Raw genomic sequence first — 26,118 nt, forward strand, 5'->3', positions numbered from 1 at the left:
ATACTGAGAACACTTTACTATTATTATCACTTTACTAGACAGTTTTTATTCATCAATGTATATTATAGTCTCAAATAAATAGATGAAATTGGTGATTTTTGTAACAATTTGAAAACTTTCTTTAAAAATAGAACGAATACTTTTCGTCTTTCAAATACAGACGGAAAACGTGAGAAGTCGGCATAATTCATATACTTCAAATTACTTCGCGGCTTCTTCATAGTTTTCGAGATCGTGTCGACGAACGACACACGCGGGACCGCGAACGATGGTAGTTTGAATAATCTTCACGATTATGAGGAACGAAATAAGCGTCAAAGCATTCTACCAGGTCGCGAAGAACGAGGTCTCCGCGCGCAATAGAAGTATACAGGCCCCGTGGCGAATATCAAGTTGAATTACACCCCAGCTTGATACGCATTGTATAGAATTATCGTGTAAGTAAAGTTTCAATCTACCACCAGCGAAGGACGCGACTCTCTCGGGATGCACTTTCATATTTACAAAGATAAGACGCTGGCGCGCGGAGTATATAATCTTATATTATTAACGATATAATCGAATTAGACATGGCAGGCACATTGTCTTATGGGAGGGAGCGTTTGTTAAACATGTGATCATGTTACCAAGAAAGTTATTAGCAGAGTAATTATAACTAAAATAAATGTGCAGCCTTCTCTCCTAATCTTATTCGCAATATAATCTTTTTATAATTATTTGATGTTTATCAAGTAAGTAATTATGATTTCTAACAAAATTAATTTAAGTAAGCGAAAATATTAGTATTATATTTGTCACTGCATCACAATTTCAAAAGATTTTACTTTTTTAATGTAAAGGAAACGAGACGGTTGTTTTTTCTATCTTCATAAAGAAATACTTAGAAAATAATAGTTTAAAGAGATGATTATCATAACCATTAACATTAAGAGCGAAAAGAGTTGATTTATTGTAAAAAATTGGATTGCTTTTAAAAATCATAACAATTGTATTTAATTTAAGTGAAATTAAACGTTAAATGGTAGTCGATTAAAACTCAAAGTAGACACTTTGTAGAGGATTGCAGACACTTTCAACGATCTCTTTTTTTGCCGCGAGATTTTCTCGTGAGAAGGCATTTTGTTCAATGGAACATCCGTCGACATCGAATGCAACAAGTTGAACTTGGCTCGTTTTCAAAGAAGCTCGTAGAATTCATCAAGCTTGCGCCCGCCACGCGCTCTTGCGCATATGTTTTCTGTCGTATCTGTTATAAATTAAATTTCGCTTGTTAGAGACGATGAAATAGCCAGGAACGTAACTATCATGTAGCAAGAAGAAAATTAAGATCATAAGTAGAAAGAAAAGTAGTTCTCAATATTTTTATTCCTTAATCTTACGATAAATATAATTCTGTGCCAGAATATGAAGAAATTAAAATTTGAAAATAAAATTTTAATTTTAGATATTAATGTAATTGCAAACTGTATTATAATTTAGCTATTTCAATTCTTATATTTTCAAAATTTTTATCATTTGACACTATATAATTTTTATTTTAATGACGTAATATATTTGAAAACGTAGAAAATATTTAAAAATACAAATATCATTTTAGATACAAAAAAAGTTTTATAAAATTAATTTGTTCTAAAGTTTGTGAAGCTGACTCAACTTTGATTATCATGCGCTGCAATATATAGTTAAGTCGCATTATTACATAAATTAAACTAAATTTTCATCAACACTTTATACTTATAACTTCATTGCTGCGTCCTTGTATGGTGTAGAATAGCGCGCAATATATTTTACGTCTGCGATAAAATCAAATGCAGGAACGGAACGTGGGAAAAAGAGAAAAAGAGGAGGTACTCCAAACTGGATTATTGACGGGTGTAAAAACAAAAAAAAGGAAGCAAACAGGAGAGTGCCTGGGTTAGATGAGAAAGGTCCTAATCTATTTTCAGGACGACCGAGCACGCCACCGCCAGCAAAAAGGCTGACCACCGTGTGGCCCTCGTCGTACAACCCCTACTATCCGAAAAGGACAGAGAGGCCACCTCAACCGAGTGAGGAGAGGGTCGAGAGGCCCGAGCAGAAGCTACGTGGTGGCGAAAGTACAGGTGAGGCTTGCATTCTCTCACCAGGCCCTCCCTGCTTTCCCGTTTCTTCTCTAGTTATCGCGGCTCTGCCCTCCTCGCCTCTTTCGTTCGCGTCCCCGCATCATTCGACCTCGCCCATTCCTGCTTCCGCGGCACCAATCTGGTTTCTGAAATAACATATAAGCGATATCATGCGCTATTCTGCACCATGCACCCGGATATGCAGGCCGTCGCGAAAATCATAAATCGCACTGTGTGTTCCGAGATAAATCATCCCGGTAGAGCGGCGCACCGAATTTATCAATGTCGAAAATAACGAGAATGATTGTAATATTAATATATTATAAACATGAACTGAGAGAAATTCGTAGCTGCGACAGAAATATATCTGTCTTTCTTAAAAGTATATCTACTAAATACGAGATGGAGATATATCTTTGTCCCCCCCCTTTTTTTAGGATGCGGTTATTTCATATATGCATGTTCGCCATATTCGGAGAGCTGAGAAAGAGATATGTCTCTGTCCGACAGTATTGACTGCACTTTATGTACACTGGAGAGATATAGGATGTTTCCATATACAGAGAAATATTTTAAAAATAAATTTATCAAACTGGATCCGCGCGAGCAATAGCCTAGCCCGAATTTGTCGCATAAATTACAATGATATTTAATACAAAACAGAAAAATTTTTATGTAAAAATTGAGGAATTTCACAGATATAAAAATGAACTTGCGATAGTTTAAGCTTTATATAAAATCTACTTTTTAATCTAAGGAATTTAAGATCTACGAAGTAATTATCGTTATATATCTTATTCCGTCTCTCTCGGTGTCGTGATAAGATGCAGTCGTGACAAAGCTCGAAATAGACGAATAGGCGCTCCGATCGTTAACGAGATAACGAGCTTTAGCGAAATGGCCTGAAAAGCCATTTCGTTCCACCGCCATTAAATTCAGGCCGGAAGCGTAGTGTGCCAGGACGGAACTCGTAATAAGATGTTTACTCCTTAATGACTAATGTAGATTATTATGATTATGCTAACTAGTACTAAATAAAGCGGCACATTTGCTTCGTATAATTCGCTTATTTGACCAATTTTATTTTCTGTTTTGTATTATTCTTTCTTGTTAAAGATGATTAGATTCCTACCATCAAGTAAAATTGTTAAAAAAAAAATTTTCGTATATCAAAATACGCCAATAAGAATTATCGGAATATTATTTTCGACGAATATAGCTTTTAAAAATGCTTTTAAAATGCAAAGTAAACAATCCCTTTTTCGTTCCCTTTGTTTTACATAACTCTTTGAGTAAATTGGAGATTTCGTAGACCGAGTCGAATTTGCATTTCATAACAAAATCACGGCGGATTGTTTGCGTTAGATTCGGTAAGATTAATTGTGCTTTCGAATAAATTGCGTCAGGTTAATTTCGTGAGAAAAAAAATAACTTCGCGCAATGCAGTACGTTCACTGCGCGGTACGTGTTGTCGCGTGGTGGAGAAATATTAAGCCAAGTAACGAACGTCAATTTTCATTGAAACATTTGTTACTTTGTTATTGCGATACGAACGGCCACGTACATGCACCATCCATAACAAAATCTGTAGGGTATTATTATATGGCAAATGCGTGTCAACTATGAAGCATTGCATGTATGTCCACCATTCGTTTTCATTCATTAGGGGTTGTTAGCGGTGTAATATTTTACTTCATTAAGACAAGGCTGTGAACGCTAAATCACAAAAATCTCGACGTAACTGTGTCATAATTTTTCTAAGATTACTAAGCTATCAAGCTCGTGGTGATCTGCGTGATACGTAATTTTTATTTTTTTAATTAACACTTCCGTTACGCGATAGAGCTAATGAATGGATTCGGTACGGTAAGAAAATAATTTTATTTTTTTATACGGGAACTGACAGTTTTTTAATTGGTTGTTTTGTTACCTGTCATGTTGAAAATGTTGTTATATCACGCTATAATTTATGGTATAATTTATTTTAAAATCATTGTTGCTTTGCATGAAAGCACCGAAAATCGGTCTCGCATAAGAAGAAGTTCGCGAAGCGAACAGTACGAACAGCACAGTTCAATCCTACGGGAAAGCTCGTACTTTACATGAAAGTCGCAAGGCACGTTCATTCGAACATGTTAGAGTGATTGGCTAACATAACTCTCTGCTAGCCGGAGAATACGTAGGTACGCTCTACTTCGAAATGGACAAACTTTAACCCAAGATGATAAACCGTAGAAAAGTTTGAAAAAATCAAGTGTAAGTCAAACAGTCGATTATCCGCATTCACATCGAGAATACGGAGTCAACATGAAAATCAGTCTTTCTCGAACAGAGATTTGAATCTTTAATAATATTTTATTTATGCATCAATATTTTTTATTTTATTTTATACATAATAATGTTATTTGTTGCTATATTATTTGTTACATTTACTTTGTAGATTTTTTAATGCTAATGAAAGCGACACGGCACTGAATATAAAAGAGAAATACACAAATAATAAAAGTAAAAAAAAATTATGATACTGTCTGTATTTTACAAAGAAATATAAATGAAATATTTTCGCAGTGATAAGGCGAAAAAACAGGATATCAAAATTTTTATCTTACAATCATAAATAAGAAATCTCATAGTCAAGGAGCAACTCGTCGATGCACGTGATGCATTCGGAAGAGAAATGCGACAATAAAAACGTCACGTTGCTGTGGTTTCACGTTGAAGCGACGAAGTCCAACTTATTCATGCGCCGCTTTTGTACAACGCATTAAAGATGCAACAATGACCTGTATTTCTTACACGATAGCGCCGCGCCCTCGGAGGCCCGCGCCGTATTTCACTGCGTTTTTCTACGGCTTCGCCGTTGTTGCTATCACGCTCTAGCGTCTCTCGTGAATATTTAATCTAATAAAATAGTGAAATAAGTCCACGCCAGAAACACCACGGAACACGTGCGCCAGTTTCCTTACGACCGGCTGCAGCTGCAACTGCGGCGTGCTTCGTCGTGGCGTACGAGAGGGAGTATTATTCCACCCTGTACTATCGTACAGTTTTGCAAAATCCGTATTCCACCCTGACTGATTCCACCGGCAGACTCGTTGCGTCTTGCGGCTCGTTTATTAATAATATAATTTGGACGGGTCAGTTTTTAATACTAATTTAATACTAATTTGTGGCGCTCAATTAATTAATATCTGATTTTATTCGCATAGGAATTAACGTGAATTTATATGCATTACAGTAAAGTGCTCTCACAGAGGGATATAATGTAATACATATAATAATGCTGTATTTTAGTATTTCAAAATTCAGGGTAAAGGTACCATAATAATTAAATTCTATCGAAAATTTTATTCATATCTATGATGGCAATTATATAAAATTATATGAAACATGCATATATATATATATATATATATATATATATATATACGTGGTTTTAAATAAATTTTACGTAATATTGCATAGTACAAACGTTTTGTATATTTCTGCTTTATTACTGTATTTTTATTTAGAATTGCGAATTTTTTAGAATATTTTATTTTGACGTAACTATTTGTGCGCGTTATGTAATTCTTTATTTAAATCAAAACTGCAAAATTATCTCTCATCTCATATGCTCAAGGATCCTAATAATTAATTGCCATGACGATATCAATTGTAAACATGCATCACAGACAAAATAACTATGTTTGCGACAAGAGACATGCAAATACACCAGGTCTATATACATAGAACATGAAATTCTGATTCCGGCCTGAATAAATGCCGGTATCAGACGGTTCGTAGTGATTAGCAAAGCGTCTACTCGCGATATCGACGTCGTCTAACGATGGCACAATATCACACATATACGTGTGGCACGATATCGGGTGTGCCGAGATTATTTCGCATTTTCTTTTCGTAATTGATCTTGGATCAATTTAGACCATTCCATATTTCTTTAACAAAGATTCGATTAAATATATCTGTGACTTACATAAATTTCCAACTTTAGAATTTGTTTGTAGATACATGATAATAAATAAGACAACGCAGTTACAAATAAGTTTCCGGAAAATTCTTTATAATTCTCCGATAGGTCTGTAGGTCTCGTAGGTCGAGAAGTATCGCGGTGTATGTACATTTTAAGAAATTCAGAACTCCAAATTGGGAAAAGGATTCCTAAGTGGCAGAAAATACGGCAGAACTTGGGCACCCTGTGTACAAAGCGCTTGCACAAGGATACGCATTCGTGCTCTCGTATCTGCTGTTCTGAAATATGCATGGGCATCCCTTAGTACGTTTAGGAGGAAATTACGTAGGAACAACACGCGCGGTCTCTATAGCATCCTGTTAATATTAAGCATGCCTCCCCCGCATTATCCTCAGGTACTAGATACTACCGGGCGTAGCCACCTGCCAGTAGTCGTGCTTTTAGCTTAGCTGTGTGCTCGAACACACAAGAGACGCATGAGTGCGTCAACCTGAAACAATCTGCTGCATGGATACTAGGAAAAAAAATTTAGCTTCACTTACTCTTCGGCTATCAAGAGGTTTTTTTTTTTAGAAATAATTTTTATCAGTCTGAAAACATTTTCTTTGTCTTCTTAAAATTTTATATCATAAATAATTGCTAATTAAGCAAACTTTATCAAATAATAAATATATTATTTTGCACGATTCAAGTTCGCAATTTCTATAAAAATATTATATCTTTCTTGATGATGAATTTTAACATAATATTAGCATCTTTTCAATTGAGTTAATGTAGCTCAACAATGTAAAATTGTAATTGTCCAAGATTTCAAATTAAGATTATTAAAATTTCAAAAAATTAACAACACATGTCGGATATGAAGTGAACGTGTTATTAAAAACGATAATAAGTTTCGAGAAATCTGCAACTGTGAGGTGAATGTGTTTCGTGACATTTTGCTTTCGGTTTTACCTACGTAACCTGCTATAGCTGTAGCCAATAATTTTAAATATACTATTTTAAATTTATATAACCGACGGGCAACAAATTAAATTAAATTAAATTTAAATTAAATTTAAAAAATGGCAAAATTTATTTTGAAATTACATAATATTCTTTTTCCAAATTACAATTTTCCCTTTTTCAAATAATAATCATTTTAATATATAATCTAAAAACAAAAATAAAAAAGATTTATAATTTATAATATTTATTTATTTTCGTTTTGCAAAACAATTTAATAATTGATATTATTAATATTGCCTGAGACGAAATACCTCGATTATGAATCTGATTAATTAATTATAAATTTAAAAAAAATATAATTAGTAAAATAGCAAGATTACATGGGATTTTTTTATTATATAAATAGAAAATTTTTAAATGAATGATCGACCATTGCACGGCATCAATTATATTTTAATCCAAGACTCCCGTGTACACGCAAAGCATCCTTTAAGGAAGACTTTAATTAAGCAGTTTCATACCGGAAGTCTCTAAATAACGTCTTGCAGATTGGACGATTTAACAACGTCAAGTCTGGCTAAATATAAAACGGAACTAAATGTAATGTGTAATGCGTGTCATGAGCTTTTACTGTGTGAAACAAAGTCGCACAGGAACTGAACGAAAGGAAAGATAAAAGCTTCTCCGAAGACAGACTCGCAATGGAACCATTTTATTTAAATGGCTTTTGTTTAAATGATTCACGAAGCACGCGCGCATATTGTCGACGTCGGTACTATGTGCGCATACGCAGAGAAATAACTGCGAAAATATTATTTCTCGGGAATGTATTCGCGTGAACGACGAATAAAATCGTTTCTTCATGTTTGCATCTTGAAATTCTGTTTTCCTGCAAGAATTTCCCGTACGATTCCGCTCTCATACGCCGATAAACGACGATCGTGTGTTCAACTGCGAGAGGCAAATGGAATTTAATTATCCTTCGTGTACATTCTTAAAAGTTTCATAATTTTATATTGCGCTTTGTATCTAATAACTTCTGTATTCTTGCAATTTAGAAACAGCCCGCCGTTAAGGACACTGCGAATGCATGCCCGGCGTATGTTTTTCTCGCGTTCCTTGCGAATGCAATTTCGTTTCAATTCCTGCCTGTAGTTTCCTCGATAACGTCGTTTGACGAGCAGTTTATGCTGCTGTTAATAGCAGTCCCGCATTGTTTCCCCCGATTCCGAGGAATTCCGGAATACCCGCCGTTTGCATGAATAGCCTTTAAAACGAGGTCTGCGCACGGTTTATATATATATATATTTGCTCTAAAATTATATTTTGATCAAATAACACCCCTAATGAACCTTTAAATTCTTCTGCAAAAATTTCATTAAAAATTATTATTCATTGTTACACATTGACAATCTCAATGATCTCTTACAGTTTGATGTATTTGATCAGATATATTTGATCCAATCTTTGTTTTCAAATAACACATTAAATGTAAAAAGAGGTATAGGTACATATTATATATTCCAAAAGTGTGCAAGTAAATTTCCATTTCTCGTTATTCGATATTAATGATATTGTTGCTTAACAAACAATAAGTAATGATCAACTCAGCGTAGAAAAGGACATTGAGATTGTATTTTTCGATAACATAATATATTCCATTAAATTTTCTAATTATCACTTTCTTTATCTCCTGTGTAATTTTAAAGGAAAGCACCGGGTCGAAACGATGTGTATACCGACTTGATGCGCAAAATCGAGAAATGGAGAGATACCTCGCGGCTATGTTTTTGCGAAATTTAATTATCCGTAACGCGTTGCCATTACTGTTTTGCAAATGTGTGCCAACAGGACGCTACTTAATAACGTCCGTTAATCAAGCCGTTATATTATACGATAATAATCCGTTTTATTACATAACTTGCCGTGAAATTAATTATGCATTCTTCTCCTTTTTCTATTTTTGATTATTTTTTTTTGTACGCTTGTATTTGCGCAGAAAAAAATTTAACTAACGAATGCACGTAGTAATAAATCTTAAAAACTGAAAGATAATATATATAATAAAAACGCAAATAAATATATTTACTGAGTCAATCTTTAAAAACTAAGAATAGCGAAAAAAAAATTCTTAACTCTTCTCAGATGATTTATATTGCGAATAATGGCATGGTTTTATTAAGTTTTGACATTCTCACGTCTAGAAAGCTGATCATAAAGACAAGGTGCGGAGTTGAGAGTTTAAACAGTCCTCGATCAACGAAGCTGATACCATGAAACGACCAAAGTCCTGGGAAATCCTTTGCTACCCCAAAGGACTCAACTTTGTTTCTAAACTCCACCCTTCCATGTAGCTAATCGTCAAGCCTCAGCCTAAAGCCTATTAAATCAAGCAACGAGAGCAAATCTTATTTTTCAAAGTGAAGTGATGTAACATAATAAATATATATATATATATATAGAAAAATAATTAAATCCATTTTGAAATTAAAAATCATAATCGCAGATAGATTTAATATATAACATCTTTAAGCATAAATACTTTTAAAATTATCGTAGCTTTATTTAATTAATGTCGAAGCTATATAACGTGTAACACGTAAACACACGCGATAATTCTTTTTACGTAGAACCCAAAAGAATTCGATGGATTTCTATCAAGTGTCGTAAATATGCGCCATTACATCCTTTGTTATGGCAAATGCGTAAGTCGCTTCGATCGTGCTAAAAAATTGGATGGAACGCTTTTTACCTTCCATCGTGGAACTTTACGCGGACCATAAAATCTGCCGCGCCGTTCGACAGCTAAATTATGCGCATATATATCGATCAACAACGCGTGCACGCTAATACTTCATACAAATACAAGTTATAGAGCGTAAAACTTCGACGTCTGTATTTACGGTACGCGTGAATGCATTTGTTATCGAATCGTCAGATCGGAATGAGAATGATCGCTGATGGATGGATAATGGAATATTTAACCACGATTTAAAGCATTTTCTGGTGCGCTCAAGTCCTACGCTGCGGAATTACTTCCGGCATTTTTCATTCAGTTCCATTAATACGAGAATTAAAACCTGCTATGCGACACGAGCGCGCGCACACACATATAGCGCGTATGTAATCAATAATAATATTTTCAATGATTTCAATGATTTTGTAACAAACGCGAAATAATTCAGTAGAACGTTTATTTTTTTATTCTCATAATTAATATACGCCAGAATGTTTGTTTCCGACAATTTTTGTTAGCTAAACCATTGTGTCTTTTTTTTTTTTCATGAACGTTTTACTCGCAATATGAATCATTGATCGTTGCGCGTTTATTCGATTCGCCAAACACGATTTAAGTGAGAAGGAAAAAGAATGCAATACCTGTTGCATGATAGAGTTACCGAATCGCCTAGAGACAGATATCCGCTGTTTCACTGCGAGATACGAAAACAGACTACGAAAAGGCACGATCCATTTTACTTATCGAACAATTTAATTTTCAGAAAATTGAATTGCAATTTCGCGAGATTGTACAACGGCTTTAAGTTTGACGTGAAAAAATACGGAATAGGGATAGATTGAGAAAAATATCATCTCCAAACAAAGATAAACGCGCTCAAAAGTAGTGCCCCCTTTTACTTCCAAATGCATTTTATGTGTGCAACATTAGACAAAATCACTACAGGTATCTTCTCCACGTGTTTATATTTAATATCTGTCGGCGGTACCAGTTCAAAGCGCGTCTGAGCCTCCGTTATCAAAAATATGTTACCGCTGTACTTCCTTTGCAGTATCATCTTTCGCAGCAAACGAAGAAGAATACACCTGTTGCATGGTATCGTCGATAGGCTTATCGACGATCCGCTCAGGCGACGCATAAAGAAGGCTAGAAAATAATATCAATATGTGCATATCGTTTGGAATATTTATACGACTGCTAAAAGAATAATATAATAAATTTTTCAGATGCTTCAAACGTTCCGTATGTGTGCTGTGTATGTACGCGAGAAAGCGGCATTACAATTATAATCGGTTAATTCTAAGTTGAATTGGGACGGTTGGAATTAAACGATAATTCGATGTTTAATTTTTATATATATTATATATACACATATACATAATTCTATTTGTGGAATATAAATTTATAATCGGATTATAAAGATCAATGTAAACAGGTCTAAGCTGAATGCTACAAAATTTCTGATAGTCGTAATAATTTAATACAAATCAATTCCCTTTTATGTGAGAGACGTGACAATTGTAGGGTAAATTTTACGTTTAATAGCGAATATACATATAATTTGTTGCAAATTCATGTATTCAATTTTGAATGCGATTAATTAATCCGCATGGTAATAAATCAGAAGTTGTAATTTGCATTTTACCGGATTATCGTTACCGAATTATTTTTTACGTTGCGCGAACGCTCGCAAGGCAACAGCAAGGTGATGTATTTTCTTTTTTTTTTTTTGTTCTTCGACTAAATCGGCGCGTCATTTTTGTGCCGTTCCGCGCATCCGAATATTTCTGTCTTTGCCGGTAACGCGATTTAATCAGAAATACAGTCTCGCGATATCACGGTCCGTGCACCAAAAACGTTTTTTTCCTCGTGTCACTCTGCCGGCATTCGGTAAGGGAGCTTAAGGTTGACGTCACGATACGGGCGTACCTTTTACAACGCGCGCCAGTTCGCCTCGTTTTTTCGTCTCGCTGTCCTTTTTGTTTTCGGGCTATGTGTACGAGTCAAGCCTGTAAAAACGGCGACACAAACGCTCCATTACTCTTCTTCTTCTTGTCCTACGTGTTACGGCGCCGCTTCGCGTGCAATTACACATAAGAGAGTAAAAAAAGAAGGAAAAATCTCCCTCTCTTCCTGTTTCTCTCTCTCTCTCTCTCTCTCTCCCCCCCTTTCTCTCTACCTCTCTCTCCTTTACCATCTCGCTCCAGCACGTTTATTTTTGTCATTTGTCTAACGTATGGAGTTCCTTTCGTGTCGACACGTGAGAGGCCGTATGTCGTGAAATGTAATTAGGAATAGTACTAACATTCGTCGCTTCCAAAACGCTGCAACATGCACGATGACATTAAGTCATAGATACCGCGGATGAATTTTCGTAATGTGACTGACTTACACGTGTCCGGTTTGCGCGCGAGGCGTGCGTACCCGCGTGCATGCCAATGCACGCTTTGCTCGTTATGATCCAAATCCAAATCCATATAAAAGAAGATTTCGCTTTTTATCAGCGAGCCGATAAGAAATATAATATTTATGATGTGCCGCGCTCAATACTACGCGCTTATCTTATGGACGTCGCACGTATATGTAAATTAAAATCCTGCTTTATCGTCGGCCTACTTCCGTCGGTCGGAATGTGAGATTGCACGTCGTTTCGAGAACTGATGATTGAAAATACGCGAAAATCTGCAATGTAACACACACAGTCGACTCGGCACGTAATATCCGGCGCGGCGCCAAATGCGGTCTCCCAAACACTTTGAAAAGAACCCCCTCCTCCCCCCCCTCCCCATTTCACATGGCGTTATCGTGAATAAGCGTACCTATGTATGTACGCATCATATGCGTCGTAAACGGTAGCATTGGTAAGGTGCAGAAACGCGAACGGCCGGTGGACGGTGAACGGCCACGTGATCGAACGTTACATTATGTAATGGTTTCGGCCATTGCGTTCGAACAGAATTCCTATTTGCACGGGATCCGGGAAATATGACGTAGGTAACGTTATCCGCGGCGAAGCGTAAATGCAGCTAAATGGTCCGAAAGGTTCTTTGGATTTCTTGTTCCAGCTGTTTTCGTGCGTCAATTTTCGCTTGTCATCGCAACGAGCGAAGCTGCCCATTACGAGTATATTATGATCCATTATGCTAAATATTATGCTAAATATTACGTCCCAATTTTGTTAAAATTGCAACTAAATTTTAGCAATTTGTTCGGTAAACAATGAGAACAATAGGAATATTTGCGCTGCACTCGCTAAGCAATAAATTACAAAGTCATATGTGTGTTAATGTATTTGCTCTTTTATAACAGAAATGCACGGATTTCCATCCGTCATTCATTTCGACTGTACATTACATATTAAATGCATTTTCCTCGAAATATATTAAGGGCACTGATTTTATTTTTGTTTTCCGCAACCTCCACACCCGGAGTGCACGCGTACTTACACACAAACGATCGCACTGTCGAAAAGAACTATGAATTTGAAATATGCATAATAAAATACATGAAATATCGGTTTAATTATTCATCTGATTCATTGATTTAGATCTAGATAATATTTTAAAATATTGCCCGAGTTTGACGTCAATAAAATACGTTTTAACGAAATCGATGAAAATTTTCTCTCGAAAAGTGATTCCCTAATATTCCGCAGTGACCTACATTTTACATATCTATTTAAAACGTCAATCTTATTTAGAACGTAAAACTTATTGTAGAACGTCGGCCACGCAACTAAATCCCGCGAAATGGTTTCTATATATCTTTCGTGTCTTCAGAGAAACGCAAAATTTATCACGTCAATTTACATTATTCTTAAGGTAATCGAGTCCCATTTTTCTACCATGATGATAAAGGCCCTTGCATTCCATTCGACAATACTTCAAGCGGTGTTCGGATTCGTACGCAAATCACACAATACGCCGAGTGTCGCGAAGAGCAACCGTCTGCGAGACATACATCTTCGTCTAGTGGTCGTCTCTTCTTTTTTTTTCTCTCCCTCCTTCGCATCTACACTTTGCATATTCCGGCGCGCGCGTGTAAAGCGTTACCTTCGGCTTCTTCCCTCGCCCTCAAATCCCCCGTTCCCTCCGCGAGCTTAACACGATGTAAGCCGCATACCGCGGGTATACCGCGGTTTCCGGGGTTCCGGTGCTATCTGTATCCATGAAGAATGTAAGCTCGCACACCAGCCAAGAGCCGAGGATCTTCCTTCCTTCGCCCGACGCAATATCAGCGACTCTCGGGATCCGAAATTTTCATGCATAGGATATAAAGCATAAACGACGACTTCATCATCCCCTCTCACTTTTTTCCGTCTCCTTCCTTTTTTCTCTTTCATACATACACATATGTACACACACACACACACACACACACACACACACACACACACACCACACGCGCTTTCTCTTTCTCTTTCGACCTCTCTCACGCTGTCACAGCTGAACTCTTTGGATATTTCGACTGCCGTGCCTCGCATGCAATTTTCCCGTGAAACGTTCTGGTTGTTCTACGAATACGTCAATATGAGGAAAAAGCACACGGAAGCTCGGAATAAAATCAATGGGAGTTCGGAGGAGGACGAGATCGCGGAAAGGTAAATGTAGTAGAAAACCATACGGGATTATACCTCTCTTTCTCTTTCTCTCTCTCTCTCTCTCTCTCTCTCTCTCTCTCTCTCTCTCTCTCGCTCTCACCCAACCGATCATTTTCTTTTCTTCCGCTCGACCGCTTTCGATCTCGTCAAAGAAATGCCCACCATCGCTATCGGCGGCCCCGATTTGCATTACGTTTGCAGTATAGCTGCTGGATTGAAAAGCTCATAAAGCCAGGAATGACGTAGACTTATATCACATAGAGTACATTTTACAGAAAAAAAAGAAAAAAATTTGTACTCTATAGTTCATGAGAAATGTATGTTCACATTGTGTTGAACGGTGCCTACATAAGCCACGAGAGAGAGAGATTTAAATTAGAAAAAAATTAAATTCCAAAAATGTCTCTTATGAAAATTAAAATTAGAAATTTCATTATATCCTACATATTATTTTCATCACGCGCTTTATATTTGCTTTATATTCCGTTCGTTTCCGTACCGTCGTCGTTTCACGTATTGCCGCGTTTTGAGTACATATCTTATCTTTGTTTTTATAGATATTCCATCGTGCATAGCACTGAATGCGCCATAAAAAATATTTGATTTCATCAAATTTGTTGAACTCCGGGAATTTGTGCTTCTTCGGGAGAAAGTTATGAAATGTCATTCGTTCGACCGCTACCCATGAATAACCGTATCAGCATCACACATCTTTTTTTCGGTACTGATATCGATTGGGATATTTTTTTCAAAACTGCAGAACAATCGGAAAATCCTATAACGTTATATATCAATACGTACAAAATGTACATATGGCTGATGTTAGTTTTACGATATGTTTGTAATTATACAGGATATGTGATAAAACTCTTAATAAATTACATCGGATGTGCCATTTTTTATATTTGCTCGTAAAGGTAATTTAATATTCATTGTATCAGATTGATTTATGATGCGATAAAAGCGCTGCAATTACTTTTCCTGCGAACGGCAGATAAAAGAAGTGATTATATCATCATTATTAATAATGTTTCGAAAAACATTATGATATTAAGGATATTTCTTCCAAACGTTTGGAAGCTATATTTAATCGTGTAGAATACAAAATATTCTCACAGTATTATGATATAAAATTATATTAAAATCTCTTTGCTTTCTCTAATAATTCGTTTGTAATTCAATATGCTTTTCCTAAAATACCGTGAAAATAAACAGCTGGATAATCTTGTATACGTGTGATTTGCGAAAAGAGAATGACAGAATTTTTGACGCGACAAAAATGTGGCTTTCCGATACGAATGTATATTCACGAGTGCATCGCGAACCTAAAATAGAATGTGGGGAAATTTGGCGACCTCGTAATGCTCGCCATTGATCGAGGTGCGCCGGCCGATTTTTCGATCGATATGAATGCATGTATACGACACGCGCAAACTGATCTACAACGTAGTTACGGCACGATGCTGGGTTCTCAATTATGCAGAATTTCAGAATCCCGCCCGCCTTTCATGAAATATTAACGTTCCAATCCCGTTAATGCAAAATCATTCCTGATCGGGAAACGCGATGGTTTTTCCCCGGCAATATATCTTGCGACTCAAACAGAGATAACTATAGTGTCTGTGCGGTAAACGATGGGCACCGATTGACCGAGTTACATTTGTGTAATGGAAACGTTCGTTCGTTCACGGTGTCAGTTTATAGTGATGTAATTACCGACGCGCGCCATTGCTTTCGTCGCAAGAAGCGATCGACAATGACTGAGATAAAAACAAAGTAAGTATAATCTCAATTTGATTGTGTAAAAATTGTATTTTATACGTATAATGTAGTCGATCGATCGGTTTAAAAAAGTGCAATTTCAAGTTTTCGCATTATTGAGCTTATTACTGACGGCAATAATGGCATTATAAATAATATCCTAATTGAGTATAACAAACAACGCTTTGACCAATCATATCGATATATTATTGGCATACTTAATAATATAAATCTATATTTGATTGTGTTATTATTTGATTACGGATATTACGTAAATAATTTTGAAAAGTGACGCCATTTTATACATCAAGCAATTCAAATTGTTTGTTATTTGCTGAACGAGTGAAAATTCTTATTTTTAAAATATACGCTCGACATTCACTAAAGTAGAATCTTTTTATTAAATTAGGAATTTTTGGTTATTATTTTCGTTTTCTAATACCACACAATATAAAATTCTGGAATCTATTACGTACATATTTAGAGCATTTTTATCGATTGCATATCATTGCAATTAAAATAAATATATTTTGCTTTTAGTTTTACTTTAATAATAATAAAGGCTTAAAGCTGTCAATCTAATATCCTTAAATTGAAAGATCGTCTCTAATACATAAAAACCTTATCGATTTAGACTCGACGATTGAAATGCATTACTCGTATATTAATTATTCAAGTGCACGAGATTGCCGGTCTCGAAAAACCGAGGGTTTAAATTTCCAGTCCCCTGGCATAAATGCGTCTCGGTCCGACTGTTTCGTTGCCATTCGCGTATCTACGCATTCCTGTCCTCCCCCCCCCTCTCTCTCTCTCTCTCTCTCTCTCTCTCTCTCTCGCGCTCTTTCTCCAGTTTAATGCAGTAAGCGGCAATGTAGCGAATGCTATGCTAATGTTCTTACTTTACAAAGACGGTCCCCGGGTGCGGAAAGTTCTCGAGACGGTTCTGTTTATGATAGAGCCGAGGAGCCCTCGGCCGTTACATGACTCGTGTAGCAGCACAGCAACGAGTGGCTTTTCCGCGGTGTGCCGCGTCGCCCGGCAAGTTTCCAGGTCGCTCGGATGCGATGTTAATTGATGGGCGTATCATCGAGAAGTTACAAGCAAGCGCCCGCGGCGTAACGCGGCTTTACATGTCAGATTTTCTCCAATTTACAAAATGAAATTTCAGGGAAGATATAAATCGAGTTAAAAGATCATTGTTTCGCATTTTAACAACGCAAGTTACATTTTTCAAGCTATGGGTGGATACGCATCTATGCGCATTAATCCGTAAATCAAAAAAAAAAAAAAACAAAAAAAGAAAAAATTGTGTACATATATATTTAAACATAAATGATACACTTCTTTCTATGTACGTAATAAATATATATATATATATATATATATAAAAAAAACATACATCTTGTTATTAGAGATCTATTCAAAAATATATTTCGGGCTTTACATAATTAAAGGGGAATTATACCTAGAATATACGCAAAGAATTTTGGGAAAACCTGCACTCTCTACGTGCTGAATATTTCAGAAATATTCTCCTAAATATCGTATGCCGCTTCGACTTTTAAATCTCTACTCTCGTGTTAGAGCTATTTTGATGAAACGTTTACAGGGAAGTATTTGACGGCCGTTAATGCACATCGACGCCCGTAAAAAACGCGTCTTTGCGGCCAGGTATGGGCGTACACGTGCGAAGTCGATTACAATAACTCTCGCGAGTGGTGAAGCATTACGCTACATTACCCTCGGCATCGCCGCGCCGTTGAATCGCTCAGGTCGTAGCCATCGATGATTACTGCAACAGCGGTGCGGTTTGCATCAACGATGTCCATTTCATGGCGAGCGATTGCCGAACCGACCGAACGGCCGCATTATGAGCGCTGCTCGTTAAGGATTACGACGTCCGTTGCGATAATAAATCTCTATTCGCTGTAATAAAGCTCTTGTCGAGGCATTAAGATCGCGTATCCATCCACTCGTATGAGAGTGCAATCGAAGCGTTCGTGGTATGGTGATTAAACAAGCCCGGGAAGTTAGGTATTAATTCCTCTATTAACTCCGTCTCCCTTACGATTACTGTTAATACAATTTAACGTTTTTTTTTTTATCGTTTTTTAACATATTGGCAAGTAATTGCAAGTAATTAATTATAATTATTTATAATAATTTATAGAAAACACGTAATGAGATGATTGTAATGATTATCATGTAGTTATAAATGTTACAATACAAGCGTTTATTTTAATTTGTACTATTTTTAGATCTAATATATAATATATATAATACATTAGATCTAAAAAAATTTAAATCTAACTTTTAGATCTAATAGGTATGTAATATATATAATACATTAGATCTTATATATTGTATTTTGAAAATTATTGTATATTATTATATGAGATATGTATGCAACAAAATGTAAATATATAACACACACACACACACACACACACACACACACACACACACACACACACACACACACACACATATATATATAGAAATACTTTGATACTGATACCTAAAATGATCGAATTTCCGATAGTTGACAATGTCATATCATCTACTACAAAGGATAGTGAGTGTCGAGCGGTCAAGAAATTAATAATTAGTATAACGTACAATTTTATGAATTCATTGAACAAACCAATGTTTTATCAGCACAAAACTATTTGAATATATAATGTTACATCTCAATTATGTTATATCTCGTGAGTGACAAATTAATAAAAGATAAAGCAGGTACTTAAAATATTTGCTTCATTATCATCGTGTAGATATCCTTGTATCTTACATTGTGCGTGAACGAAATTTCATTAAAACGGCATTTTCAAAGTATACGGGATACCGTGTACAGGGAGAGATGCAAAGTGTGGAAATACAAAAAGAGAGCGGGAGAGAGAGAAGATTGATACCGTCGCTGATATCAACGGTCATAATGCGCTTGCATATTTGCGCAGCGCGTATGCGATGTACGACGCAACCGAGCGGTTTCAAGCGGCCTTCGCTGAAGGATCGCGTTTCCGCATCAAACAAGAATTACGCGGTATAGCAACGAGAGCGTAACGGCAAACGAGCCGAGTCGTCCGCTCGAAGAAACGAGGAAGCAAATTTTGTTATATGCCGTCGCAAGTTTGTAAGCACGTATCAGAGTAATTCGCAGCGAGGATGAAACGCACCTTCAGGTCGTTCTTGCACCGATTCCTGATATAAATTGCAAATCCTTATTTATTATTCATAAATAGGATGTTTTTTTTTTTTGTAACACATGATCTAATATAAGTATCTCTGGTACATCGCGAGCTTTAAGTTTAATTTCTTTGATACTTCAGTTTTGCCACATAACAAATTTGTTCTCGTAATGAAAGCATGTTTCATAATTTTTATACTCTGAGCAGTTTTTTAAATGATACTAATTTGCCAAGTATAGAAATTCTCAGAATTCAAAAATTCGTAGAAGACCTCTTTTCAACTGATGATAAATAGAAGTCTGAATAAAAAAAAATATTTTTGCAGTTTATATATAGACATATTATTATGCCTTACACGAAAATACATCGACATTTAGTCTTCTCTAAGAGACAGTCAGGCGGAACTACAAAAGTGCAGCACTACTCGTTTCATATCCGTTCGTTCGTCTCGAGCTAAGTGCACTTGTGAATAATCGCAGCGTAAAACGAGTGCATGTGGCGATGATTTACCCTCCTCCTTGTGTTACCCGACCTCGTTCGCGTTTCCCTTTTCCTCCACGTGTTCTGCCCCCCTCAGTTTGCCATCAACAAGGCGGAAAAATACTTTTTCGCCACAGAATCTTCTTTTTTTCTGGTATCAAAGTGATGATCAAGGACGAAAAAATGCCGCCGTGAAATTTTCCGGCTTCTGGTTCGCCTTGATTCGCCCGGTGAATACGACGACCGTCGCCGTCTGTCGATTCTTGACACGCGACTGAATGCGCGAAGGGTGCATCCGAGAAAAAGGGAAATATTTTTATTGGCTCGAGCATCTGTGCTGGCGCGAGTCGCGAACATAACACTCTGTTTCCCCACAGGCGCGAATATAATATCTTTAGATATGTGAAATTTAGAAACGACGGAATTATTAAATCTGAGTTTTCTCAATTTTGCAACAAAAGTTTATGATATAGTCAATATTTGAAAGAAAAATACGTTCTGTTAAAGACACAAAGTATAGGAAACAATCGAATTTGAACAATCCAATTCTTACGGAAAACAAATATTTCAAAGATATTTCCAAGGAAAAAAAAAATAGAGAGCAAAGAGTATTATAGTTTTTTCTTAATACACTTTGTGAAATTATTCGCAGAACAGGCTCGTTTAGGAACAGTTACTTAACAGGTAGGAACATTTGTTCTTTCGCTCTAATTATAATGGGCCGTTTATGCTGTACAAATGCCACGCTTAGTCACTCACACGGCCGCGTTGCGCGTGATAAATGAACGTGCGGCCAACGCATGAGCGCAAGATATTAGTCTTCCTTGTCAGAAATTATCACGAATAAAATTTGTTACAACTGTAAGGTTACAACCGTGAGGGCGATCATCGTTGTCGCACAGAGCATGTCGCACGTCGTTTGCGCTGATATATCTGAAATGTCAGAAGGCTAATCTTCCGTTGCTAAGGTACCTCGCACGTGTAATGAAGTCATACTGACCGTACGACACACGTATTCTTGCAACAATATTTTTTCATGCAGCGGCGAAGCATAACATTTTGTTGCGCAAAATTTAATTACATTGCTTCTGTCACATTGAATTAAACGTAACGATATTATTGAATTATCCCGCGTGCGCAAAGGCAAAGTGGCCACAAGCAAAATGCAGACATCGAAATACTGCGGTAGCAGGAAAATCAGAACAAAAGTTTGCAACGAACAAAAACCCGATAATACATTTAAAATGTGGATCAGCCTCTAAACGGATTAACAATTTGACTCTACATTTTATAATTCTCGTTTTATAATTTCACATTTTTCATATTCCCGTTATTCTCATTGTTATGATAAAATATCAACTGACGTTACGAAGTTGCTTAATTAGTATATGTTTATTATATTACTATATTATAATATATTACGTGTAACGCAAATATGTCGTCGAGCAATTTCTGTTATATTCTGCCTTTATTTACACAATACACCGAAAATAACGCGGATCGCTCTACTTTTCGGTAATATGTTTCCGTTATAGGAGGGTCAGTCGACAGAATCATCGAATATCTTCACCCCGATTTCCCAAGACGCAAGTGGTCTTAGCCCCCGCGTGCACGGGGGGCTCGAGCTTAACCGACCCACATACAAATGCCGTCTTTAGATCCAACTGTACAAATATACACACCCGCATATGGACGGAGGGGACGACAATGTTTCGGGTTGATAAATGAATGCGCGGTTGATACGTAAGGAGGAACGCGTTGCTATGCCGGAGAAAAGACTAAAGACACCTTGGGGAATGCGGAAAGCGAAAAGACGAAGAAGCGAGCCGAATATATCTTGATCTCGGGCAGCCGGGAGAGACAAAGACGTTACGGTGTATCGTCGATTGCACCTTAACACCCGACGTATCTCTGTCTTAATCTGTAACGAGTGAATCCATCTCGTCCGCATTCGCTCGACGTCCCGATCGCTCGAGAGAATTGTTCTGCGCAACCCAACCCGGTCTCTCGGGCGATCTTCATCATCGCCGAGTAACATTAATTTAATGGCTCGTGCTTAAATTGAAAATTGATACCGCCTGTTTTCCGTTTGCCGAAATTTCATCGCCATTGTCGTACTTGAGTCCATCGCTGCGACTTGTTTACTCGCTTACCCGCTGAGTTACGAGTCATATCGCTTAAAAGCACCAACGTGTCTCCTGGAGCGACGAATGGACAAATAATAATAAAATGCATAACATTCTCACTCGGTACATCGTAAGAATCCATAAGAGTAAGTGACACTTGCAGCTATTTATAATAGCGGTTATCGATGGCTCGTGCCCCGATGGGGCACGAAAATTTTTTTCCTCGATATAAAAATCATTTTACGGCCTCCTTACATCGAGTCTTTAAACCGTGGATACGGGCCGTTCGGAAAATGGGCCACATCGGCGACAACTTTAACTGTCGCAAATTTCTCCGTGCCGAGACTATCACGGCACTTCACAAGGAGTTCTTCGCGCAGCGCGATATACACCGCTAACTCAATAACCTCCTTATTCCCTTCGACCTCATTTCCGCGCCCGTCGAACGTTACACCAGCCCTGGCACGTCGTCTCTTAAAGCTGATGGCCCGACGTCGGGCGCCGAGAAAAATAGATTGATAACGCGGCGACGTGCGAAGGCGCGGGCGCGAAGCTAACGATGCGGAATTACGAAAGGCGTTATCGGTGGAAACATTTCGCCTACTATGCGCTACAATGTCATATCCGATAACGCTATAGTCGCGCGAATATAAATATTTGATGACGTTAAGCCCATGACGCGACTATATTTTATACGTGGTACGGTGTACTTTTGACAACGTATGTGTGTATGCATAGGATTTATTTATTACATGAATATTCTACAACATCGCGTCGAACGTCACGTTTTAATCTTATACACTAAGGGGACGATCCATTCGTTCAATCTCGGTCTATGAACATAGCAAGTTGAAACTTTCTCGGCGTTTACCTTGAAGTGAACAGCTTGAAAGATAACAGAATCGAACGGAGTTTTACTCTTGCGTAATCGAAAACGTATATATCGCTTTAAGATATTTCACGATTTTCGCGAGACCTGTCAATAACGTTGCATTAAAATTTACCGGTCTTCAATTTACTCAAGTCCTCGGTCCTCCAGCTGACACTGATTAATTTGATTATGCAATTCGCGTCGTTCTACATTCTCGATAGCGAATATGCGCGGCGCGCATATGAAAAATACATAATTCTTCGACAAAAGTGCCAATAATACGCACATCATGTTCCTCTGACCGGCGTACCGCGATATTTCACGCCCGGGGGTCGGGGGATCGGGGGTGGCGCGGCATAGCGCGGGATAGTGTGTATGTACCGGGACGCCACACGCGAGCCATTTTATTTTGCAATATAATGCTTGACTCCTCGTCGTCCGCGCGGCTTGACATATTGGACGTGATAGGGAGTAATCTGTTATACCGCCCTGTGTCCACGATAGAAGCCCGCAGGCGGCACCCTCCGCCCATCCCCGTTGCATCTACGGTGCATTGGAACGACCGATATATTTCCCGGCATACTTCCGTACGGATTCGTATGGGGGAAATATAGTGGCGCGAGCGCGAACGCGAATGCGTGAGCCGGATCGACGATAAATCAGACCGCAACCGTAAATAAAATCTTATGGAAACATTCGAGGGAAAGAGGTAACGTCTTTCCCGTCCTCTTTCCCAAGCCAATTTGAGATTATCCGCGTGACGTGGGATGCTTCGGAGAACGATTATTGACTTGGGAGGTAAATAGTGTATGCGAGAACAGTGGATGACACTCTGGTGAATAAATGCGCAAACATTAGTTGGGGAAGGGCTGTTGTCGATATTGCGCAGACACAGCTGAGACAGGTATCGTAAAATACGTTTCGCGCGTCACATGTTGTTTTACTTATGTGACGCGCTCATGTGTATTCCATGATTGTCGTAAAATTTGATTCGACCTGGAACGCTCCTCCGAAGTTGGATTCGTTATGTGAATATAGAAAGAATATAGAATTGAGCGCGTGATAAATCCGCTTTTCATGAATTGCATTTACGTACTTAAATATATAACACTATTGTGATCTTTATTTTCCGTCATTGTTTAATTCGTTTAGATACTTCTAGCCTAAGACTTAGAGACAGAGCGAAAAAAGACTCAAACAAAATAAAATTATTATATTTATTTTTTTCTCTTTTATTATGTAATTTATTTATAAAATATCTTTCGACGGATAATAGGCACGGATTGAAATCGGAAAACAGGGGAGGCGACTTTCAGGACGACTCTTTACAATTAATCGCGCGAGAATTAGGATATGTCTGGAATTCGAAAGGCATTTCAGATAATCCCGAATGGCGTTGCGCAATATTCCGACGAACGCATCGGTGCATCCCGATGGCGCATGTCTATCGAAAAAGCAAAGAGATCTTTCCGCTGTAGTTTCGCTTGGCTGAGGCCAGGATCAGGGATGGCACTCGAGACACACCCGGGGGATTTTGGGACGAAAAGTTCCGCTAGAAACTCCGCTCTCTCTCGCTTATCCAGAAACCTTCAACCATCCTCTCTTCCCCCACGTCGCGCCTCCGTAGCTGCTTTTCATAGCGTATAGAGTCAAACTGCATATAGTTTTCTCTCACAAACGCGCACACGCGCCGATCCGGTTGAAAGAAAGGAATCGCGAAAATACATATAGACCGTGAAATTTCTAAACGGGATTTCGCGCGGCCAATTTCTAGCCGCCGCTTAACCCATCCCCTGCGTTTAATTACCGCGATAACGAGCTTTGTAAAACGGTCAGAATTTTAGCTGCAGAAAAAGAGATTAAGCGAGCCGAGTTTACTCTGCGAGATGGTGTAAGTCAAATTTATACAAAATTCAACGATTTTAAACAAGATGCATGGGCGCGATTCAAGATAAGCAACGAGATTTGCTTTATTTACTCCATTTGCGCAACGCGTAACGCGCATCGGCGAGAAATTGCTCTCAGTTTTAATTTAATTAATCGAAGATAAATGTTCGAGAATGGTGTAAGAAGAAAACGATCCTCGTAGCGCTACTTTCGATTTGACACAATATAAGGAGAGGTATACAGAGGTATACGAATATTCTAACCCAAACATCTAATCCTACGTAGCGTGTGATTAATTATCGACACATATCGAGCTGATTAATCTGATTAATCGTAAGCTCTCTCGGGAACTGCGAGCTATTAGCGACGCCCTACTGATTTCCCGAGCGTTCACGGTATAAATTATTCGCCATCTTAATAGTACGCCTTCGCAATTGCTCGTTATTTTACAGCCTGATCGCAGTCTCGGGGAGATTAACGTCGGAGATTCGAGCATTTTCGCCTTGAAAATATTTTACGGCGCGTCTCCGACTGATTCCACGATAGGATGTTATATACGCTTTTACGAATCGCGTTAATGTACACGAAGCGTTAATATTATGATATTATGGGAGCGAAGAGCAGTCTTTTCGTGCATTCAGCATGTAAATGAATGTAGAGACAGATATGCAAATCACACCGGCGAGTGACACCGAGGTATTCTACGGCCAACGTATTTTGCAAGTACACGGTACGATATGTTTGCGTGGATGACATTTTGGTTCAGTCGGTTTTAAAATGGAAGCAAAAGTAGATGACTTATTAACCCCGCGACAATAAAAAGTTCTAATGACATTTTTAATAAAAATAAATAATCTATTAAAATTTATATTGTATTGTATTGTCGCTAGATGTGCGTCACAGAATTCTAATTCGAATTTCCGAACTTTAATCAATTTCAACTTTCAATTGATGATTTTGTCAATTTAAACAGCGCATAGGTTATAAATTGTTTAAAATATTTTAAATCAAAGGGTTTGACGTCAAAAGTTTAAATGAATAGATATTGATTTTACTATTATGTTCGGTATTCCATACTCATCCTGTGTGTTTTATATGCCGATATGTTAGAAACTGGTACCGCTAAAAAATTCCTTTCGTGTAATCTTTTAGTTATAGAATTATAAATCTCTGAAGATGTCGTTATATTGAAACCCTCGAATGGCAAAAATGGAACGATCAATATAGAATATTGGTGATTCCCAATTCGATGTAGAAAGCGAATTCCTGATCAGAAATTCAAATTGAATCGAGGAAAGCAGAAACATTTCTGTCACACGAAAATTGCAATAAAGAGGGTACTGTTTTGAAAAATGACGCAAGAAGCACGGGGGTTCTTGACTTAAAGTGGATGGGCGAAAAGAAACGCAGAACCGAGGGTGTTAAACGGTCACGGAAACGGCATT

At 37.6% G+C, this 26,118-nt stretch overlaps 1 protein-coding gene across 11 annotated transcripts in view; it reads left to right on the forward strand.

Annotated features, from left to right (window-relative positions):
• The window catches only part of LOC105428023 (lachesin), a 231,069-nt gene that overhangs the window by 191,086 nt on the left and 13,865 nt on the right, over positions 1-26,118 (forward strand). For 10 of the 11 annotated variants that reach the window (XM_089078774.1, XM_089078773.1, XM_089078777.1 and 7 more), the window contains one exon: positions 1,947-2,102. The exons of the other annotated variant lie outside the window; for it this stretch is intronic. In XM_089078774.1, coding sequence (XP_088934900.1) covers positions 1,947-2,102 — 156 coding nt within the window. The remainder of the gene's footprint in view (positions 1-1,946; positions 2,103-26,118) is intronic. 11 annotated transcript variants of the gene reach the window in all.

This window comes from Pogonomyrmex barbatus, unplaced genomic scaffold, assembly GCF_055798465.1.
Source record: "Pogonomyrmex barbatus isolate J1 unplaced genomic scaffold, ASM5579846v1 scaffold3, whole genome shotgun sequence".
Taxonomy (NCBI): domain Eukaryota; kingdom Metazoa; phylum Arthropoda; class Insecta; order Hymenoptera; family Formicidae; genus Pogonomyrmex; species Pogonomyrmex barbatus.